General features: G+C 46.1%; 2 protein-coding genes across 11 annotated transcripts in view; both read right to left on the bottom strand.

The window, feature by feature from the left end:
• abcc12 (ATP-binding cassette, sub-family C (CFTR/MRP), member 12) overlaps positions 1-17540 on the bottom strand; it is a 35728-nt gene extending 18188 nt beyond the window's left edge. The window contains exons 1-11 of one of the 6 annotated variants that reach the window (XM_054769902.1): positions 17398-17540; positions 16992-17124; positions 12380-12427; positions 12124-12281; positions 11909-12055; positions 8706-8853; positions 7480-7716; positions 7073-7246; positions 6850-6997; positions 6136-6284; positions 5864-5971 (exon numbers count right to left, since the gene is read on the bottom strand). In XM_054769902.1, coding sequence (XP_054625877.1) covers positions 5864-5971; positions 6136-6284; positions 6850-6997; positions 7073-7246; positions 7480-7716; positions 8706-8853; positions 11909-12055; positions 12124-12281; positions 12380-12421 — 1311 coding nt within the window. In that variant the 5' untranslated portion in view covers positions 12422-12427; positions 16992-17124; positions 17398-17540. Of the gene's footprint in view, positions 1-5863; positions 5972-6135; positions 6285-6849; positions 6998-7072; positions 7247-7479; positions 7717-8705; positions 8854-11908; positions 12056-12123; positions 12282-12379; positions 12428-15566; positions 15651-16635; positions 16949-16991; positions 17205-17397 lie in introns of those variants that run through there. The other 5 variants (XM_054769899.1, XM_054769898.1, XM_054769901.1 and 2 more) reach the window with 5 other exon arrangements.
• A 229-nt stretch (positions 17541-17769) lies between these two features.
• Positions 17770-23283, bottom strand: part of cep89 (centrosomal protein 89) — a 61215-nt gene continuing 55701 nt past the window's right edge. For 2 of the 5 annotated variants that reach the window (XM_054769925.1, XM_054769931.1), the window contains one exon: positions 18601-18853. In XM_054769925.1, coding sequence (XP_054625900.1) covers positions 18749-18853 — 105 coding nt within the window. In that variant the 3' untranslated portion in view covers positions 18601-18748. Of the gene's footprint in view, positions 18854-23283 lie in introns of all 5 variants that reach the window. The other 3 variants (XM_054769924.1, XR_008569748.1, XM_054769934.1) reach the window with 3 other exon arrangements.

Genomic DNA, 23283 nt, shown 5'->3' with positions numbered 1-23283 from the left:
CCAGGTCGAGTATCTGGGAAGAGTTATATCACACGGAACAATCTCAGTGGCACCCTCTCAGTTGGAGGGAGTGAGCAAAGTGCCACTCCCTCTTACAGTGGGACAGATGATGACTTTTCTAGGCATGACTGGTTTCAGCTCAAACTGGATAGTGGACTATGCTGTCAAAACTGCACCATTGAGAGGAATAATGAAGGAGGGTGAGACTCAGACATTGAGGTCACCGCTGAAATGGACCAATGAGTCCAGAATTACGTTTGAAACAATCAAACAGGAAATGCAAACAGCTCCGGCGTTGGCAACACCAGACTATGGCAAACCGTTCTTTTTGTACGTGTCAAATAGACATAACATGTATGCATCTGCAGTGTTGATGCAAGAAACCTGTAGTGGTCGAAGGAAGCAACCCCTTGCATACTACAGCACGAAGCTGGACAATGTGGTCCAGGGTTGGCCACCATGTTATCAAGGGTTGGCTGCCGTTCATTATGCGTATGAGAAGGCATCAACAATCACAATGGGACATCCAGTGACAATATACACGCATCATAAAATTTCTGAGCTGATCCACCAAAATAGGTTTGTGATAACGCAGGCTCGATGTTTGCAGTACTTGCCACTGTTGACGTATCCAGATGTCACCATTAAAAGGTGTGCAACGGTAAATCCTGCAGACACAATGCCATTCAGTTTTGAAGGTGAGCCTCATGAGTGTGTGCCAGAGGCAATGAAGTACACGAAGTTAAGACCAGATTTGGAGTCTACACCTTTGTTAAATGCAGAAGTGACATACTTTGTGGATGGATCGTGTTACAGAGATCACCTTGGCAGCCATGCAGGGTTTGCGGTTATCAAACAGGAAGGAAGTGATTTTGTGACAATAAAGGCTGAGAGTTGTATACAACCATGCTCTGCACAATTAGCTGAGTTGAAGGCTTTGACTGAAGCGTGCAGAATGGCCAAAGGAAAGACAGCAAATGTGTATACGGATTCGGCGTATGCACATGGAGTGTGTCATTTGTTTGGGGCAGTGTGGAAGCAACGTGGTAATAAAAAAAGTGATGGTTCACCAATACACCACCAAAAACAGATAGTTGATCTTATTTCGGCGATGATGCAACCGACAAGGCTTGCTGTTATCAAGTGTCAGGCACACAGGAAAGGAAATGAAGATGTTGTGCAGGGAAACAATGCAGCAGATGAAGCAGCAAAATTGGCTTCTAAAAGCCAGGTGACTGTTTTGGCTCCATTGGTGTCAATAGAACCAGTCGCTACGCCAGATGACATTGTGTTGATGCAACAAAATGCAGGGCTAAGTGAGCACAGTTTGTGGCAGCAGAGAGGAGCTTCAAAAGATGAAAAAGGTCTGTGGAGATCACATGAAGGACTGCTTGTTGCGCCAGTCTCATTACTTACAGTGCTAATATCAGATGTGCACAGTCCAGATCACTGTGCAAAGGGGGAAGTTGTAAGGAAGATAAAACAGCAAGGATATTGGTCACCATATTTACAGTCAATGATAGATGAAGTCTTGGGACAATGTGAAGTTTGTGCACAGAACAATGTCAGAAAAGGCATAACTACACCCATTGGACACATACCAGTTCCAGAAGGACCATTCAAACATCTTGTGCTAGACTATGTAGACATGATTAAATCGGTGCATGGAAAGAGGTACATGTTAGTAGTTATTGACCGATTTAGTCGTTGGGTTGAAGCGATGCCGTCTAAAGATCAGAGTTCAGAAACTGTTGTTAAATTCCTGTTAAGAGAAGTAATTCCGCGGTTTGGAATACCATCAGAAATAAGTTCGGACAACGGTCCGGCATTCGTGCAAAAAGTAGCCAAAGGAATCTTACAACAGTTGCGAATAAGACAAAGGTTGGGGTGTGTCTATCATCCTCAGTCCCAGGGAATGGTAGAGAGAGTAAATGGGACACTTAAAGCCAAACTCAATAAAATTTGTGCTAGCACAAAGTTAAATTGGGTGGATGCACTACCACTTGCACTCATGAGTTATCGCATGCAGACTAACAGAATGACACATCTAACACCGCATGAAATGCTTACGGGTCGACCCATGCCAGCACCACATTTGAGAGGGCCTTATAAAGGGCCCCCACTTGAGCAGTTGCAAAATGAACTGAAAGATTATATAAAACAGTTAACTGCCATACATAGAGCTATCTATGTGCAGGAGAAAAGCAGGGCTCCTGAGTCCACGGAGGTGTCAGACGGCCTGGTGGTGCCAGGCGATCAGGTGTACATCAAGGTGTACAGGCGAAAGTGGCACGAGCCAAGACGAGAGGGACCCTATAAGGTGGTGCGAGCAACACCGACGGCTGTCCAAGTGGAAGGGAGCACGACGTGGTACCATTTAAACCACTGCACCAAGGTGCGTCCAGCCCAATCCAAGCAAGAGGAGGAGTTGAGCAACAAAGGAAGCACACATGGAACGCCAAACGCCAAAGATTCACTTGCTGGTGATGGTGAGCTGCATGTTGTGGGCACTGATGAATGCAATACCAGTGTCTCACACCAAGGGGGAAGGGACGCTGTCCTCCAAGGAAGTCCAAAGACATGAAACAGATGAGTACGATGCAACTATACGCCACTCAGCACCAGCACAACGGAGGGACAATGTAGAGTTTGCAGAATTATGGACTGCCAAAATTAAGGTCAGTCAACTAGGGAGAGTGGAGGATGTTCGTTCACTTACAGTGTCACTATTCGGTAGGGGTATATGTGGAGTGGATTTTAAAATAGAAGATGAGCCTCCAGAATGGGGATCAGACCAATGCACTTTAATAGTACTACAAAAACCACAGCAGTGGGAAGTGGGTGTTAGACTAAAGCCGCAGTGGAGAGAACCACATTATCCTTTTTATCTAATTGTAGACAAGTCAAAAGGGGGAGCATGGCCAGATAAACAGACATACATCCTAAGTATGTACTATACGGAACCGCCAGGAGGTAAAATTGTGCAATTGCCAATAAGGCCAATAAAACGGAAAAGTAGGACCACTCCAGTAGGGGTGACCTTGCAAGTCACTGACACTACTGCAACCCAGCAGCCTCGGCCGATCCTACATGACATTGTCACAACAGCAACCACTCCACAATCTATGGATGTGGCAGCGCCGACCCCTGTTATTGCAGTACCCAATCCACAGGCAACTAGTGGAAGCACAACAATCAGCGTACAAACGACATCAGCTGTAACAACAACGTCTGCAGGGTTCACGACCATGACAACTGAACCAGTTGTATTGTATGATGAGTATTGTGACAACTGTACCTATAGCAACTATGACTCAAGAAACAACAATTCAGATTTTGTTGACTACCCAGATTTTGGTAATGGTAGACCAAGAAGTTTTGAAACAGAGGAAGAGAGTAAATGGGAACAAGCCAGATACAATGGGTGGTATAAATGGATATGGTACACAACCAGGGAAATGACAAATGTGGAATGCATAGCATGTTCAGCAGCTCCAACCGCGTTACCAATTGTAATTCCTGAAAAGAACAGTTTCAAAACATGTGCAGATGAACAAAGGCAGAAATGTAAAAAAAGAGGATTCGTGTCAACTAATCATAAAATTAGGCTTTTCTCATTACCAATGTGCACCATACAATGTAGATTAATTTATGGCTCAAAAAAGACACACAATTTAATGAGTCCACTGCCTGCTCGGGCTAAGGATAATGTGTGCACTGAGTTTGGACTCACAACAGCCTTAGATGGACCCCCAACAAAGTATAAAGTAGATAGAACGGCAGAGTATGAATGTTTCGCAAGCGGTGGGTTTAAGACTGATAACCAACTTGGGAATTATGTGGGAAATACTACGGTGAAGTGTAAAGTAACTTGGGTACTATCTTGGTTTCCACACGCAAACATGATTCCGATTTTTGTCACCAGACCGGTATGGTATGAGAACCCAGGCCCAAATGATCAGTCATGTCAAAATATAACAATGACAATACCTAATAATCAATTTTTGGCTGTACAATCTACGGCAGTAGCGGACAGCTATTGGATGTGTGGAGATGACATATTGCGTAATGTTCTGCCTCAGCAATGGATTGGCCTGTGCACATTGGTAAGGATGAAAGTGCCCGTTCAAGTAATGTACAAAGGTGTCCGAGAAGTACTCCAAACACAGGGTGCCATTAGATTTAAAAGATCATACATACCAGACTCTCGGGTCTATCTAGACGCAATAGGGCAACCACGAGGAATTCCAGAGGAATTCAAAGCTAGGAGTGAAATTAAGGCTGGTCTGGAGTCCATATTTCTCTGGATTACGCCAAATAAAAATGCGGAATGGATTAATTACGTGTATTATAATCAACAACGCTTTATCAATTATACCAATGAAGCCCTCAGAGCGCTCGGAGAACAATTACATGAAACAACCAAAATGTCATGGCAAAATCGTCAAGCCTTGGATTGGATGCTTGCTGAGAAGGGGGGAGTGTGCCACATGTTTGGAGAACAATGTTGTACCTACATACCCATGAACACGGCCAGAAGAGGATCTTTTACTACAGCAATGTCTAGAATTAGTGAACTAAGCAAAGAGTTGACAGGAAATGCAGGGAAAGATGTAAAGGCACTTGACTGGTTCACCACAAAGCTTGGTATTGCATTCATCAGTGCCCACAACATGCAGCTCACCATCACCAGCAAGTGAATCTTTGGCATTTGGCGTTCCATGTGTGCTTCCTTTGTTGCTCAATACCAAAATTTGTTTTGGGGGTTTGGGACCCCCAAAAGGGGGGAATATATTGTAAAATGATTCTTGTCCTGTGAACTCCAGAGTACCTTTTGTTCTGTGAAAGACAGTTGAACTCAGGCCTACGTGACTGAGGGGGAGGTCATCGTGACCGAAGTTATACAAGATATGTTCCAGATGTTATGTGATTTCAAAATGTCCTGCCAACAGGGCCAAGGAAGGATGAGGTTTGATAATCCACGTCATTGTTATTGTTCACTGGGTCTATTTAAGGGTGAACGGAATAAACGGGGTGTCCCTTTTCCCTCAACTGCATACAAGTCGTGTTGTGCCTCTTATTATTCCACAACAGTATCAACTTGGTGCAAATGCCCATCCTCGCCACAAGGTGCCATCCTCCACAAAACACTTGGAGCAGAAGAGGATGGACAGCATTCAGGCCGGGTGAGCCGCCTTGCTGAAGAAAAACCAAACTTACTGGAAAACTTACTGACGGATACAGTAGTTGGCAGAGCTCCAGGCTGCATTTTAAGATGTGCAGTGAAGCCTGCTTTTTTCTTCTTTTTTTTTTACAAAGTGGTGGGCGTACACACAAGGCGGTCTAGTCTGGCTGGGGGTGGGACAGAGGTGGAATGACATGAAATGCACATTTTTGCGCAGGTGTTACCTTAAAAGGCTGTGACTTGAAACTTTTCATCAGCTGACAAAACATGTTTGACTTTAAATGCAGTTTTTTGCATTTTGAAACTCTTTGCAAAATGCACACTTGCCATATTTCCACTGATTTTCATCAAGCAAGTGTGAACAAGGAAATTGTTGCAATAGAGTTGGAGCTAGCTAATGACAGCATTAGGAAACAGCAAGAAGGAGAATATCACCCCTCCCTCAGCGACAGGAAGACAAGCCTGCACGCCCCATGGAGAGGACATGCAGGTCGCTGCCACGCTGCAGCCTCCAACATGTGCCTGGCAACCGCTCAGCAACAAAAACACCCTCAGGGAAGCTTCCACCAATGAAATGAAAGCAAAGTCGTTAACTGGAGATCAGCCTCCAAGGCTGCTGAAGAATACGGCGGTCACACCCGGCTTGGGGGGTGTCCAGGAAAAAGAAAAAAGTCTCACCTTGAGACGTGCGATGGACACGCTGGCCTCGGCTAGCGCCTTCACAGACAAAGGCATCAGAGCCAGGCAGAAGCGCATGGCGTTGAAGATGGCGATGGTGGTGAAGGCCTGGTGACCACACATACGCACTCAATACGACAAAGACATCAAGACACGGGGACCACTCACAATGTGGAGGTTGCCTACAGCCACAATGTTAGTTCATGCTAATGTTTGTGACATGGTGCTAATTGTGTTTGTATTGTCCTCTTACTCGTGTGTGGCGTACTCACTTCCGTGGTGTGGAGATTTAAGCCCAACAAGGTGTGCACCATGAAGGTGAGTATGGTGGCCAGGGTCGGGATGATGCTGGTGATGCTGGTGTTGGTGTTCTGGATGTAACTGGCCATCCGCAGATGTTTCTTCTCCCTTTCCCTCATCTCTGGAAGAAACAACGTTGGATATTTGCTGCTCAGCATTCAATCCATCGCCACGAGACTGTTCAGGTTGTCTTAGAAGACGTTTGGCCTCCCATCCCAGCAGTTCTTGCTCAATGACTAGGTGGGACACACACCAGTCAGACTGGATAGGACAGCTCTAGGTCAGACTAGATAGGACAGCTCTAGTCTAGTTTTTGCTCAGTGACTAGGTGGGACACACACCAGTCAGACTGGATAGGACAGCTCTAGGTCAGACTAGATAGGACAGCTCTAGTCTAGTTTTTGCTCAGTGACTAGGTGGGACACACACCAGTCAGACTGGATAGGACAGCTGTCGTCTAAGATTCAATCTGTTGATGCTGTAAAAGAGGAGGGAGGTCCAGACAGGAATGCTTGGCTCCTTCGTGGTGTCAAATGAGGCTGGTTAGGATAGAATGGAGTGGGGCCTCTGCCTGCCAAGGATGGTGGTTTGGGTGGTATCACCTTGGTTAGCATCGCATTCAGATGTAACGATGCTCATGGACCCACATGAAACTAAGGTGGCGAAACCATCTCTGAACTTCGTACCTGCGATGTTCTTCTCAAAGGAGTCCTCCCAGGCGTACATCTTGATGAGCTTGACGCTGTTCAGGACCTCGTTCATCGTGCGAACGCGACTGTCCGTCATCAAAATGGCTTTGTGGCGGAACCTGTTGATCATCTTGGCCAGGACGAACTGAAGGCAAGAAAAACAACATCAGTCACAGCGACCGTCATGAAGCCCTTATGATTTACGCCAAGCGGCTCCCACCTGGACGGGGATGAAGACGAGGTAGGTGCCGACCCCCATCAGCGCCGTCAAGCCCAGGATGTAGCAGGCGTAGATGATACACACGAAAAAGAGCACTGGGGAGGAGATCACGAAGCTCCCGAACAGGACGGCTTCAAACAGCCTGTGGCCGTCGCTTGTCAGAACGTTAATTATCTGGGCGTCAGAGAGAGAAGCAGCCATGTTCTCTGAGGAACACTGAGGTGCGTGTCAGCCACGCTCACTAAACCAGGAAGCAGTTATGGAAGCCTGCTCTACGTCAAATATGGTGACTACTGCAGCTATGGGATGAAGATCTGAAGCCTTCAAAACTGCTTCAGGACAAATTTGTACACATCCTGCACGTGCAGTAAAACTGTCCAGCACCACATCTTTCCCACACTTCTTACCTCGCCCATGGAGATGCCGCTGTGCACCCGCAGCGAGATGACCTTCTGGTAGCCCAGCGCGCTGAAGGCGCCCTTCAGTCGGATGGCGGTGCGCAGGTTGATGGCCCACAGCAGCGAGATGAGGAAGCCCTTGAAGAACTCAGAGGTGAACAAGGCAAAGCAAAGGCCGATGCCGTGCAACCGGCTGGACTCGGAGGGGTTGGCGATGTAGTCCAGAAGCAGGTAGACCAGAAGAGCCTGCGGAGAAACTCAGTCACGTGTGCACATTTGCGGCCCGTGGCACATTGTAGACATTTTATTAAACAAACAAACAAAACAAAAAAAACAGCATCAATGGAGGAAAAAAAGAGCAAAACAGGTGTTAACAGCACACTTAGTCACCTATAACACAAAGTTTTATTTTCAATACATATCAAACGTCTCTTTAAGCCTTTCTACAAAATAAAAAAGTATAAAAATGGCCCCCGCATCCTTTGGCTTTTCCATATGGTGGAAAAACTTTGGACCCCCCTACCCCATCTGACTTTGGAGTCCATCCTGGACTCACCGCCAGTCCATCAGACAGAGATGCCACAATATTGGCAGCATCAGAAGCCTCGTATGGTGCACGCATCAAGACCCCACCCCTCGCTGTCTCCGACTAAACGCTCCATGCGTGTGCGCCGCCAGTCTCTACACCTGTGCAGTCTCGCTTGCTTGCGTGCAGCCAGTTTTGGTGAGTTGTCGTTGTCGCCCGGGGCGGGCACTGAAAAGACGGCCCAGCAACCCAAGCTCATTTTTGACTGGTCACTTTAAATGCCATGTTATATTATGACTAAAACAAATATGCATATTTAAGTATACTGAGCATATTTAAATGAATTTGAATATGGATGTTAAAAACATACGTTGTCAGAAGAATATGCAATTTCACACAGCAGCACAGCATCTTGCAGTCAGATAGATGAACACCAGTGTCTTTTTCTGACAGCTACAACTGCTGTCAAGTAAACGTCCAGCCCTTTTCCAGCACCAACCTTTGTATAATTGGCACGAATAGCAAAAAATGCAGGCAAAGGGGCTACAAGCAGCACCTGGTATTCCCAAACAGTGTCCCATCCGTCTGTCCATCCATCCATCCATCCATCCATCCATCCATCCATCCATCATCAGGCCCGACCATGCTTACGATTACATCCCGAGTTTGAATGTTAAACCAAAAGATAAAGAAGGAATCAGATACTCACCGGCCCCAAAAAGGCTGCCACCATGGCAAGAACGCCAACAATGATGGAGACAATCAGCCTGGTTCTTTGGAAGCGAAGAATCACCCGCCTCAAAGAGGCCTTTTCCCAACCCAACTTGGCAACTTCCTCCTCCCAGAGCCTTTGCAGCCTGAGGAGAGAGACAGAATGGCCCTTATGGTTCCATCTAAGGCAGTGTGGACACGCTTTAGTGACAGAACACTAACTACAATCACTGTGCCAGCACAACATGGAACAGGTAAGTCAACAAAGATAGGACAGCTACAACTACAAGGGACACTCAAAGAGGCTGAATAGCTGACAGGAGGGTTCACTCTCTCCGTTCATTCCACTACAGAAGCAAGGCACACAGCCACAGGCAGAGTGAAGCCTCTTGTCATCCAGCCCGGGTGGCACAGCACATGTGCTACAGAAAATTGCACGTCAATTTATCGAGGATGATAAATGATTAAAAACCAAACCAAAAAACAGACCCTGTCTCTGTAAAGAAGAAAGACTCCAATCAAAGCCACACACAACAATAAAAACAATAAATAAAATCACAATTGCACTTGAATAAATGATGAACATTGGGATTTATTCCTAAACACAAACGCTTAACATGTGGCAAACCGCACCGTCTGTGGGCGTGCACCGCTTTGCACTGTTTCGTTTGATATATTTACTTTGCCGATCAAACGCCTCACTGAGCTTTGACTATTTTCCAAGGCAAGGCAAGTTGATTTCTAGAGCAGCTTGTAAGGTCATTCAAAGTGTTTTACAGAAAAGAAGGGTGAAATCACTTCATCAAATCATTCCATAAAACATCAAATCATTCCGTAAAACATCAAATCATTCCATAAAACATCAAATCATTCCGTAAAACATCAAATCATTCCATAAAACATCAAATCATTCCGTAAAACATCAAATCATTCCATAAAACATCAAATCATTCCATAAAACATCAAATCATTCCATAAAACCCATCCATCCATCTTCTATGATGCTCTGACTTGTCGTCAGCCAGGATATTGGGCTCCGTAGCTATACCGGCCAGACTACTGTGTCACGGTGCGGGGAGCACGCACGGGACGTGCTAACCGCTGGTTGTTTACACTAGGGACCATCAATAAATGACTATTGTGTTGAAGAGAGGAGGGCCCAATAATGGAATCACGGAATTGGCCAATAAAACTGGAATCGTACTGTTAAGTGCGGAATCTTGTGGAAAGTGACATGTGAAAGAAATGATGTCATCGTGAGAAGAAGGAAAGTTCGTGTGGGGAAGTATTTCCCCTTGCGAGCCGCTCAATCGTGGCGGAATCTCATCACAAACATTACTAAACATGTCGAAACGGCAGCGAAAAACCTTTGCAACTCCTCTGTTACGGAGAGTGAATGGAAACTAGCAAGGTTAGCTGAGTTTAGCAGAGTGTAGTGCAGCTTTGTGTGTGTGTGTGTGTGTGTGTGTGTGTGTGTGTGTGTGTGTACACATCTCAGGCTGGGTGAGTGTATTCTCACCATGATGTACAGTCAAACTTGTCTATAGCGGCCACTAGAGGGAGTCTGCAAAAGTGGCCGCTATAGACAGGTGGCCTCTATAGACAGGTTGGCGTCCAGTTTGAAGGTTGACCAGTAGAGGAAAAAAAAGGGGAAAAAAATAATAATGTTGACCAGTAGAGGGCACTGCGGACTGCGGATAAAAGTTGTACAGCACTACTAGGCTTGTTATTATCATGGTTCATGGTTTTAATCCTGAACATGCATATGAGTCAAACAGTAGCACATCACATAGTACAATTCACAATTTTGCATGTCCAAAAAGGAGTAGGAAGAAGCAAAGCTTATTTAATCCTACTCCTCATCAGTTTCACATCAGTTGCAATACATTTATTCACCTCTTGTTCTTCCAAGTGTACTTTGTAGGTCTACATGACAATGTAGTGCAATCATAGCCAAGGTTTTTACTTACTAAAAGGAAGCTAGAGGCTTAATAATAACTGATAGAATATATCCACGACCCACAGAACAAAGCTGTGCTAGTAATGTCTTACGCTTGTTTTTAATATTTTAATGTTATACGGCAGTGTCATTCCAGCTTTAGTTCATCAGGAAGTGACGGGAAGTGACGGTGGGCGTCCCGAGCAGGAGAGCTAGGCTCAGTGCTAGCTGTGAGTTTGGAGAGAGTTGGGAAGTGTGTTTATGTTGGCGTGGATGTAAAGTCCTGCAGTGTTCTCCGCTGTTAACAAAGCCATTAAAGTGCATCGGCGACGTGAGTCTCTCCTTCCCCACAACAAGCGGCATTACAGTATTGACCAGTGCACACCAGGAAATAAACGGTGTCATTTCTTACAGGCATTGGCTGGACAGCTATGTAGTGGGGCTTGTTTAACCTTTGCTTTGTGGGCAAGCAGGAAGGAGAGACGATGCTGAGAGATGTGTGTGTGTTCTGAGCTGCTGTCTGGTGGCCGCATTCAATAAATAAAGTTGGCAGAAGCAACAGGAGAAGTTTCCTTCTTTGCTTCGGAGCTGAATAACACTGACAAGTTAACAGACTAGTAGCGAACGGAGAAGAAGACGGCTTTTTTGTGTCGAATACAGAAGATGAGGACTTTGATGGATTTGTGGATGAGGGTTGATGAAAAATAACGTGAGTACATTCTAAAATACTTCAATTAAGTACAACCCAACTCAGTTTTGCTCCCGCTGCCGCATGCATGCTAGCGTATGTTTTTTTTATTGTAGTGTCGCTGGGAGCACGTCCTGTTCCCAGCCTACTTTATGTGGAACAACTGTCAGTTTGTGTGGATCTTGTGAATGATTGTGACTGAGCTACGACTCAGTAATTAAAGTCTACACACGACGGCTTCATTGATTGAAAAAACAAACTTTTTCGTGCATGAAGCTTCTACTTGAGTTGGTAATTTGGCTGCTATATGCGGTCAGATATTGACCAAGGGAGACAAAATGGGTGGCTGCTGGCTGCGTTGGACAGGTGACTGCTATACACAGGGTCTATAACATGTAAATTTGCTGCGGGGGATTTTTCAGTGGCTGCTATAGGCAGGTGGCCATTCTATAAAGGTGGCTGCTAAGACAGGTTTGACTGTAGTTTGTTTTTATTAATCGTGTGATCAATGACAGGCCTCAGGTCTAGCTACCAAGGTTGAACACACCACAGAACCACAAGAAGAGTTTTCCACCTTTCCGTGCTGTTCCCGGCCTCGTCTAAAGGAGACAGGTTGAGAGAGCCCATGTCCAGCCGGTTCCGGAACATGGCCCACATCATGGAGGTCATCCATCCAAAGGACGTGAAGGACAGGAACCCTGCATTATCCATAGGGTGTGGCCTATACAGGAAACGTGTTAGCAAAGGGCTAGCAACATTGCTAAGTGAGTGCTACTGAGGGACACTGACTGTGATGAAGTCCAGCGGAAAGGTTTGAGGGTCTGCAGGCTCTGCTGGTACTTCCCAAACAGCGAAGGTTTAGCTTGGTGCTCCAAAGCCGTGGGGAGCTTTGGACCGGGGACTGCAGAGGAAGTTGGGCAGTGGACGCCATTGACCGTCCCTTTAGTCTAAAGTCCAAATGTCACACAAGAACATCAACTGTTGCTCAGGAAAGCACAGGAAGCAGCAGAAGCCTTGAAACAGGAAGTGTTTGTTGCGTACTCACGCTAAAGACCTGCTTGTTTTTCTCCAAATCTTCATCGTCCATCTTGTCCTGCCCACAAGCATGCAGCACCCGTTAGACGGAACAGCCTTAAGCTGTGGTTGATGTCACACATGCTTAACAAAGTTACAAATGGAAATGCGTAAGAGGATCTAAAGCAGAGCCTTGAGGAACACCACTGGTAATGGGAATGCTTTATTTTGGACATGCTAAAAACAATAAATGTTACACTGAAGTACATCACCATTATAAAGAAGCCTGTTTCCACCGCTGAAAGAAAAAATAGCCCAATGCAAAGTCAGAATTATGAGATAAGAAAGTCATTCTGTAATTATGACATAAAAAGTCAAAACAAAGTCCAAATCCCTTAATAAATTCCTCTAATATGCCCTTTGGACACATCATTAAATGTGTATGATTCACATTGGGGATTTAAAAAACATACATTTGCTTGGTTTGACTTAAACAGAAGTATAAATAAATATTAAATAAATCATAAAGTATAAACAATTAAAAATGACTGAAATAAAGGTGGGTTGAGAAGCCCTGGCCTGCAGAATAAATAAATAAATAAATAAATAAATAAATAAATAAATAAATAAATATAATGAAACTTGAAATGCTCCGATTGCACTCCCCAGGTATAACAACACGTACTGAAAACCCGCACACACAATTTTTGTTATCCCTTCATGCTTGCAACTGCCTCAAAATGACCTGGGGTGCACTTTACACGCTGGGCGCAGCAAGAGGGCGGGGTTCAGTGCTGGCAACACCTTCCAAAGTTAGCGCCCTCAAGGCAGCCACCTAACTGTTGCAAACAGTCTGTTGACATTTCCTTTTTAAATAAATTAATATCATTCATTAAATAAACAACATATTTGAGAAGTTTACTGCAATTTGACCTTTAATCCAAATGGCTTCTTCAGTGGTGAGAGTTCAGCGTGACCACAGTACTTGGATATAAAGTCACGTTATGTGTCCTGTGTGTCAACAGGGTTGGGCATCCAGGCTCCATAGGAATGCTTTCTGTATTTGCATTCCGAGTTCCGATGCTCACTTCACCGCCCGAAGAAATAGCCGTGAGCACCAGTGACTAAAAACTTGGGCTTACTGTCACGAAAAAGAGCCGTGGGCTGAGTGCAGCATTTGCAACATCATCAAGGACATCATGAACGCGATGAAACAAGTTATGGAAATAACACAGTACCTCGTCTTTGATGCTACATCGGACTTCCTCAAAGCAGTCAGGATCGGGGAAGTCAAACAATAAATGCCGTCTGTCTCGTGCCATTGTAAGCCAGGGTTCCAGGATGCCCGCCGATGTGGAACTTGGGTGTAAATAAAGGACGGGCGCTGGGCACTGGGCGCTGGGCGCTGGGCGCTGGGCGCTGGGCGCTGGGCGCTGGGCGCTGGGCGCTGGGCGCTGGGCGCTGGGCGGCAAGTTCATCCATGCTCACAGCAAGTCTCGTTTAGCAACAGTCAAGACACCTCCTCAGCCCACACAACACACTTCCAGCCTTCGAAATAAGAGCTCCGTGGGCCACATCCTGTTGACTTCTACCGAGATAAGGATGTCATAAAAAGGAGCTTCCACCAACAACAACGAGTGCTTGGTGGTGTTAGCTTTTCCTAGATTCATCTTTTGCAAGTTGTTTGTTTGAATGTGGGTGTTTCAAGGTGGCTGCAGCGAGGCACACCAACATCTGTGACAACATTTGGGGATGGATTTACCAAAACAGACATGAGTTCCAGACAGTAAAGCCTATTTTGGGGGCCGGGGGGTGTTAGTTTTTTTTTTTTATAGCTATGGTCTCAAACAACCCATTTCACTTTAATGCTTGTTTGCAATAAATTGCTTCCTCAAAACAGGATTTTGTCTCACTCCCATTTCTTCTTTTGCTTTCTGAAGCTCAGAGATTAACTTAGAACTTCCTGAAGACCCATCCTTCCATCCATCCACCCATCCATCCATCTTCTACCGTTTATCCGAGGCTGGGTCGTGGGGGCAGCAGCCTAAGCAGGGAAGCCCAGACTTCCCTCTCCCCCGGCTATTTCGTCCAGCTCCCCCCTGCAGATCCTGAGATGTTCCCAGGCCAGTTGAGAGACGTAGCCTCTCCAACATGTCCTGGGTCCTCCCCGAGGCCTCCTACTGGTCGGATGTGCCCTGAACACCTCCCCAGGGAGGCGTCCTGACCAGATGCTGAGCCACCTCATCTGGCTCCTCTCAACATGGAGGAGCAGCGCTTCTACTCTAAGTTTGTCCCAGATGACGGAGCTTCTCACCTTATCTCCAAGGGAGAGTCCTGCCACCCTACGGAGAAAACTCATTTCGGCCGCTTTTACCCGCCATCTTGTCCTTTCGGTCACGACCCAAAGCTCATGACCATAGGTGAGGGTGGGAACGTAGGTGGGGGGGGTCCATTGAGAGCTTTGCCTTTGGGCTCAGCTCCCTGTTCACCCCAACATACCGACGCAGAGTCTGCATCACAGACCCCCCACCAACCCGCCTGTCCATCTCGCATCTCCGTAAGATCCCACAGTGCAAAGCATTGTGAGATGCAGGATCAGCCTCCTGACTAAAACATAAACTAACTATCATGTTAGGTGCTTCAGAATAATAGCGCTCACTGAAATATAAGTCAGCATTCAACCTTGATGATTTGGACACCACATGGTTGGTAGATGTGGAAACATAACTGACTTCATATTTCACTCCTGTTGGGTAATTAGGCCCCTTAACTACAGCTTACGCAGCTGCTGTCTGTTAGAAGCCAAGGGTGGGTGGGGGTAACATCAGGATGCTATTCTTACACTTCATATCATGAAACCATGAAATCAAGATCCTAGATTCATGTTATCGTCACTAGAACACCTCAGTAATGTGGCCATTACAAGCTCCATGCCACCCACCACTAACAACTCCAGCATAGACATAGAAGATCCTTGCTGGGATCTCTGCAGGCTTGGAGAAGGTATCATATGTAGCAATTTAGCTGAATAATGGACGTAAAGTTACTTTGTTATGGAGTGATGTGAAAACAAAGCAACGTTAATGAGTCATGTACACACTTGCAACACGGTGCCGTCGACAACGTAGCCTTCATAACGCAACCAAGCAATCAAGGAGCATGACTGCATCCTGTACACACGACAGCAGAAACATCCAGAACAAAGCAAGTCAAGTTACCTTCAGGTGAGCCAAGGCCAAGGACGTGGGATCAATGTGAATCCAAACAGTGAAGCAGCATTTCCTCCGCCTTGCACAAGAAGCCTTTATGGGGGTCAAAGGTTAGACTGCTCAGAGGTGAACACGTGTTCTCGCCTCTGGCGGCACAGCGAGTCAACACGTCCTGTGAGAAACACCCCTCAGGAAGCTGCTCACAAGAAGCACACCTTGAACTATGCAAGTGTACGTCAACTAAAGCGTCCCCTGAGGGACAAACAAACACAGCAGCAAAAACAAACACCGCATCAGCGCATGCAGAGCAGAGTTTACCAGGAACTTATAAAATAAAATAAGATTTCCTTCATGTTGAAAGTGGCAGACATGCTTCTGCTGGTTACTTATTGCCAACCTGAATGTTGCCTAGCAACCGTGCACTGATAGGACAGACAGTGGAAGCTGACCAAGGAGAAAAAGACCACATGAATGTTACATTTCCACTAAAATAAAAAAGACAAACGTCTTGTTACTACGGTTACACCCTCCCTCGTCTGCTTAATATCTAATCATAGCAGTCTCAGTGGGGGGGGGGCAGCGACCGCATGACTGCAGACGCTGTGCCGATACGCCTGTCCACCTCACGCTACAACCTTCCCTCACCTGAGATACCTGAACTCCTCCACCCGGGGAAGGACTTCATTCCCAAGCCACCCTTTCCCCACTGAGAAGCACGGCCTGGGATTTGGAGGTGCTGAGTCTCATCCCAGAAGCTTCACACTCAGATGCAACCCCCCCCTGTAAATGCTGAAGGTCAGGACCACATCGTCTGCAAACAGCAGAGACCAGATCCTAAGGCCCCCAAACTGGACTCCCTTGAGGCCTTGGCTGCGCCTAGAAAACGTGTCCATGAAATGATGAACAGAACGGGTGGGAAAGGCAGCCTTGGCGGAGGCCAACGTTCACATGCATTCATTTGTCCCATAAACAGCAAACACAGCATCCGAACACGCAGCTCTCACACTGGATCTCCTCCATGGTGCTGCCAAGCAGGGTACGTTCAAGGTTTCATTCTGCTCTCGGTGTGTGTGTGTACCTGATGATTCCACATGCCACCTACAAACCGAGCAGGATGACGAGAAGAAAGCCCAACTCGTGATGAGACCAGGCTCGTAAAAAGATGGTGTCAAATGAGAAGGTCCTGCTGATGTGGACGTGTGCTCACGTTTCAAATGTGGCACCAACATCAGCAGGCTCAACAATAATTGACAGGATTTTAAGGATGCGCTGATTCAAAGTCCTTGTAAATGTTTATCAGGTGGGCCTTTCGAGCCTATCTTCGTGTCATGTTGCTTCTACGAGCCTCACGATCCATCAGCAAAGAAAAATAGAGAAAGAAAATCTGTAAATTGGGGCAGCATGGCCCAGGTGGTAGAGTGGTCGTCTCCCAACCTGAAGGTTGCGGATTCCATCCTCCGCCCTCCCGTCATCATGTCCAAGTGTCCTCGGGCAAGATGCTGAACCCCCCGCTGCTCCTGATGCTGCGTCATCAGCAGGTAAATGTGCTGCAGTGCCAAAGCGCTTCCTGGAGGTGGGGAAGCGCCGTACAAGTGACATGAATGACATATCATTTACACAACTCGCTTTTTAATGCAGATTCTCGTGCAAGTTGTCACGTGCAAATATCGAATGTAGCAAAAACTATGAAATACCAGCCCATGAAGCAACGTGATCATCTTTACTACAGTGAGCGTCCAACAGAGGGCGCCATGACCACATTTGACTTGTACAGCTAACATACATCGTGTATTTAGCATGTGCTGTATGAGGGTTGTGGAGGCTTTATTGACTCACTCACGTGTTTTACTGCGCGCAGGTACATCCTTCTCACGGGCACCAGGAGCTCATCTGACAGCTATAAAGTTTAAGAGCAGCTCCTTTCATTGGAAACATCAAATATTACACAGTAGAAGCTCCAAGTCCAACAAGTGCACCTGGGAGTGTACACTTGGGGCCAAGCGACGCCGCTGAAGCCGCAAAAAAAGGAAAACACAGCATTTTATTGTTTTTCTGTTTGACAAATCAACAGCCGTTAACGTCCTTTTATGCTTGCATAACAGTTAAGAATCTTTAATGATTTGCAACATTGTTAGCTAAAAAAAGGCTTTATGATGGCCACAGTTTGAAATCATTGCCTCTGGTCCCCAGAAGCAAAGAGAACGTGTTATCAGTCACCTTGACACTCTTTCTCTAGAACCTCACCATCAGTTAGACATGTAGGAGTAATAAGGAACTCACATGTGAACGTTGACAGCCACATTAAATCAATAACATCATCAGCTTTTTACCAGCTAGAAAACGTTGCTAAAATCAAGGGAATGGTGTCTGAGGCAGAGACTAACCCATCCTTTGTCTCCAGCAGGCTAGACTAGTGTAGCACCTTCTCACCAGGCCCTCTAAACCAGCTGTAAAACCGCTGCAGTGCATCCACAATGCTGCTGCTCGAGTGCTGACTAGAACCAGGGAATATGAGCTCATTAGTCCAGTTCTCAGGTCTCTGCACTTCAGAGAATAGCCTTGAAAACAGCTCTGCTTGTGTGCAAGTCTTTCATCGCTGACACGTTGGAGCCACAAGATGTTCAAATCCAGGCTGAAAACCTGAAAACCCTCCGGGGGGGGTACACCCCTGTCTGGCACCAAAACTGGGTTCTTACTGGATAACGGCGTAGCCTACTGAAGTCATTGAGGTCAAGAAGTAAACTTCCATCCCTTGATCAAACAGTGGGCAGCACAAACCCTTTTGACGAGAAAGAGGGCAAAAAGAAAGAACGATGAGGAGTACGGTGCAAAACCATGCAAGTATTCTATCAAAGTATTTTGTATTTGATTTATTGTTGCTCAGCTTCAGTATAACGTTTTTAAAAGAACACATTCAAAGACTTACTATGTTCGAAAATTGTTGGTCTTGCTTAAAAATGCGTGCATTTAGTTGTTAAATCAAATATGTGGCTTTCATGGCTCTCTTGGCCAAAAAAGTTCCTGCCCCCTGCCCCTGCCTTAGAGGGTTCCACTGTGTGAAGATAAAAACCCCAACGTTGCCTGTGTGATGGATCTAGCTGGAGATATCCCGGTCTCGCTGATGCTTCTCGTGTCGGAGATGGGCAGCCTTGGGAGCCCGGTCAGGGGAGGCGGTGTCAGCTTAGTCCCGTTCAAGCAGGTCCCCGATGGGCCCCAAGTCCCACAGAGTCTCCTTGATTTGCTGGTTCTCCCTGGTGGCCGCCTGCCACACCACCTCCAGCTCCTCCTCCACCTCGCTGTCGAGCAGAGACAAGTCAATTCATTAGGTACACTAACACATTTAATGATGCCAATTTTGTAGCTTCACTATCACACTTTTACAAAAGTACACAAACAAATGATGCTGTTTCCTGGGTGTTGTTAGTAAAAAACATGCCTATTAAGCACATTTGACATATTTTTAAGCATAGAAATGGCTTAATGACATCAAATACAAATACAAGGCGTTGAAAGGGGGTGTGATGTGTAGTACTCTACACTGGTCACCAGGTGTCAGTCATGTTACTGTAATGTTGCTGAGACACAAAAGCGCCACACGTGATCGCCGGAACAACAGGCTTAGTTTTTGCAGGTTTGAATGATCTCATAACAGACACGATAACCCCGAACACGGGCTGCGGTGCGGCCCTGACCCACACTGAGATGAAACTCAGCTATGAAGCCTGTCTGTGCCCCCAGAACACATTTACTGCAATACACACTAGTGGAAGTCTTACGTACGTCTCAAATGGCTTATTTCCTCTTATTATGATGCGTAATGCGTACTCTAAGTGTAAAGGTGACTATAGGGGTGTTATCTGATGTCTAGGGGGCGCTAATAACGTTAAAAAACATTTAGAAGGTTTAAAACAGGTTTTCTATGCTCCAACTATGAAAATATTCTATTTATAAATAAGGACTCCTATTCACTTATCACAGTCTGGTGTAGACCCACTTAACCGTGATTACCAAGAAACAACTCTGAAACCAGAACCAGAGCAAAGATGTCCTCCAAAGCCAGGCAGTCCTGAGCGCGTCCATCTCACTGATGCAAAACAGAAATACCTTTCCACTCCAGTGCTGCAGGTGGGGGGCATGAGCTTTACGGCGTGCATGTCACCACAAGTCCATCTGCTGGATCTGGTGGGTGACTACAACCCCTTCTTGTGGCCCAATGCAAGCAGACGCTGACAGCAAAACGTGGACATTAAAGCATGCAATTAACACTTTTGTGGGAGCAACCAAAGAGTTGTGCTGATGTGCAGTATGTGGTTGGTGAGTCACCTTGCACGTCTCCAGTGGTGAACACGTCTACACGTGCCGTTGTGGGGAGTTTCTCTTTGGATAAAATACTCCATAAATAAGTTCAGGCTAAATCTGCATTCATCTTCTTTTGGCCAACATGTTTGGCGGGCCCCTCCCTGACTACGCCTCTCATGTACAAAATGTTGCACAGTGGACCCCCTCATCCGCACACATCTACACTGGCGTGAAGAAGGGTGTGCCCCCCTCCTGATTGCTTATTTGTTTGCATGTTTGTCATTTAAATGTTTCACATCATCAAACTAATGTAAATATGAGCCAATGACAACACAACTCAACACTTTATGCACTTTTTAAATAAAACTTGTTATTATTGAGGGGGAAAACATCCAAAGCTGCATGTCCCTGTGTGGAAAAGTGATGCCCCCTAAAGCTAATAAGTGGTTGGGCCCCCCTTAGCAGCAACAACTGCAATCAACTTGCAATGAGTCTCTTCCAGCGCTGGGGAGGAATTGTTGCACACATTGCCACAGCATGTGGATTCAGGATTCAGGTCTTCAGTCTTCAAGTCTTCAGCCAATCAGAGGTGGGCTTGCTGGTGTGTTTTGGATCATTGTCCTGCTGCAGAACCCAAGTTGCTTTCAGCTTGAGGTCACCAACAGATGGCCGGACATTCTCCTTCAGCACAATTCATGCTTCCATTGATCACAGCAAGTCTTCCAGTCCTGAAGACCATCACACTACCACCATCATGTTTTACTGTTGCTATGATGAAATGCAGCGTTACTTTTACACCAGATGTAATGGGACACACACCTTCCAAAAAGAGTATTTTCCCAAAGGTGTTGGGGATCATCAAGATGTTTTCTGGCTAAACTGAGAGGAGCCTTAATGTTGTTTTTGTTCAGCAGTGGTTTTGGTCTTGGAACTCTGCCATGCAGGCCGTTTTTGCCCAGCGTCTTTCTTATGGTGGAGTCATGAACACTGACCTTCACTGAGGCAAGTGAGGCCTGCAGGTCTTTGGATGTTGTTGTGGGGTCTTTTGTGACCTCTTGGCTGAGTCGTGGCTGCGCTCTTGGGGTCATTTTGGTTGGCCGGCCCCTCCTGGGAAGGTTTGCCACTGTTCCGTGTTTTGGCCATTTGTGGATAATGGCTCTCACTGTGGTTGGCTGGAGTCCTAAAGCTTTAGAAATGGCTTTATAACCTTTTACACACTGATAGATCTCAATTCATCTCAGTTAATCCAAGTTAACTTTCATTTAAAAACAGCATTACGTGTTCAGTTATGTTGGTCTTGACTAATATTTACATTTGTTTGATGATCTGAAACATTGAGGTGTGACAAACATGCTAAACAATAAGACATGTCACCACTGTACAAGTAAGAAAAAGTGGTGCTGGGCTCAGCAAGCTGCTGAATCACGTTGAAGACGTCGCCAGGCAACATCCACACATGCTGCTTTGTCGCAAATGTGTCCATATTGTGCAGTACAAAAACGTAACTTCCTATGGCACAGACACAGCAAGTATCTCTAGTTTCACGCAGTGCAACTTCTCTATGCTCTCTAATTAGAACATGCTAGCATGCCAACACATAAACAGAGTCAATATCCAACAACACTGGAAAAAAAACGTCTTGAGTCACCTTGAGATTTGTTTTAATGTGACCATGAGACACGCTCCTTAGCACCTTGGCAAGACCTTTGTTCATTTTCTTAAGTAGCTACATTTGAAGAGTGCACAGTAAACGACACGTCTTAAAGTCGAGTAATTAAAGAGGTTGACTCAAGGTGACTCATTTGGACTAAAAAATGCTGTCCTTTTCTTCCCACTTTCTTGATCCGGGCTAAATTAACTGCTAATTACTTCCGACCCTGCGCACACGTGTTTCCAATGGCAACCGCACTTGTAATTGTTCCCAATGAGGCGTCATGCAGCTTTCGGAATAATGAATTGGGGTGGGTGTGTATGTGAGTGTGACCAGACTGGAGAAGAGGAAGTGCTCCACAACAACAACACATCTCAGGAAGTGGCGCAGGAGCCAACATTATAACTCATACAGCACGGCTCTGAGCCCCACCATCTCCACCAGAACCTCCCCCACGTGTCCAATCAACAAAACTCAGAAGCATCGATCTTGCAGCCCCCCCGGTTGTTAACTGTGATAAGATATGCCTTACATACAATTGTCTGACAAGCATGTGTGTGTCAGATTAGTGCAAGATGAGTGGAAAATCAAAAGGACTTTAGGGCGGGACTTGGTTCCTAAAGGTCCAGAAATCATTGACTATTTGTCGGATTGTAAAAACAGTGGGGATATCTAGGACGTGGATGCAAGAAGGTTCTCTACTGCATTTTGCACACAATCCACAGGCAGCGTCACAGTTTAGTTTAGCTGTATGTCCCATTTTAGTCAATGCAGGACATCCCACAACGCTTGAAGACGGCCCCAACTCAAAAGTTGACTTGCGTATCGCCTATTGTATATCACATCAAATTTCATTTTTATAGAAACATATCTGTGAATATTCTTATTCACAGGGTGATTGTATCTCAGGGCAGGACTGATGTTTGGCCTCTCATCCCAGCAGGCTTCATCAGTTCATGCTCAGAGACTAGGTGGGGCACACCCCAGTCAGACTAGATAGGACAGCTCTAGTCTGAGAATTTGTGTGTACTTGTGCTGTAAAAGGAGGGGGCATGTTCAGACTGGAATGGTTCCTTTTGTGATGTCAAATGACCCTTGTTAGGATGCAATGGAGTGGGGCCTCTGCCTACCAACGATGGCCGTTTAGGTGGTAGGGCCTTGGTTAGCATCCCATTCAGATGTACTGATGGTGATGGACCCACCTGAAACCAAGGAGGCTGTGCCATGTTTATGTGCTAGATGCGAAATGATTGGATGTTTTAGGAAGGGATGAAAGGACAGATTTGTGTGTGGGAGAAAAGTGGTGTCGCAGACCTCCCCCTCTGTTCAGAGATGGCTTCCCCTTCTGTCTCTTTCGACCATCAGGTTCAGTCACACAGAGATCCCACCCAGCCTCTGATGCTACCCCAGGAGCTGGACAACTCCAACCCTCCCATTTCGTGTTGGTGCTGTTCATCCAGAACAAAAACTGAATGACACAGACATCTAAATGCCTCACTTTGCTGGGTTCTGTGTGAAAGGCACAGGCAAACAAAGACGGGATCTTTTATTACTTCCCTGACACACCAATTTAGCAGAAACTCTTCTTGCACCTCTTGGATCAACTTCAGCCTCGCGTGCACACAGAGCAGCTGTAAAGGCCGTGTGAAGGGGCTGGAGCTGTAAAAGTGGTGGCTGTGTGAAAGGTAAGAGAGACAAGTATTGTATGCAGACCACCAGACTCTGGTGCGGACATCGGCACGTATCTAATTATGTGTATGCCAATATGGCTGGCTT

The sequence above is a fragment of the Dunckerocampus dactyliophorus genome, chromosome 3 (genome assembly GCF_027744805.1).
Source record: "Dunckerocampus dactyliophorus isolate RoL2022-P2 chromosome 3, RoL_Ddac_1.1, whole genome shotgun sequence".
In the NCBI taxonomy this organism is placed as follows: Eukaryota; Metazoa; Chordata; class Actinopteri; order Syngnathiformes; family Syngnathidae; genus Dunckerocampus; species Dunckerocampus dactyliophorus.
This window is presented reverse-complemented; position numbering and strand designations above follow the sequence as displayed.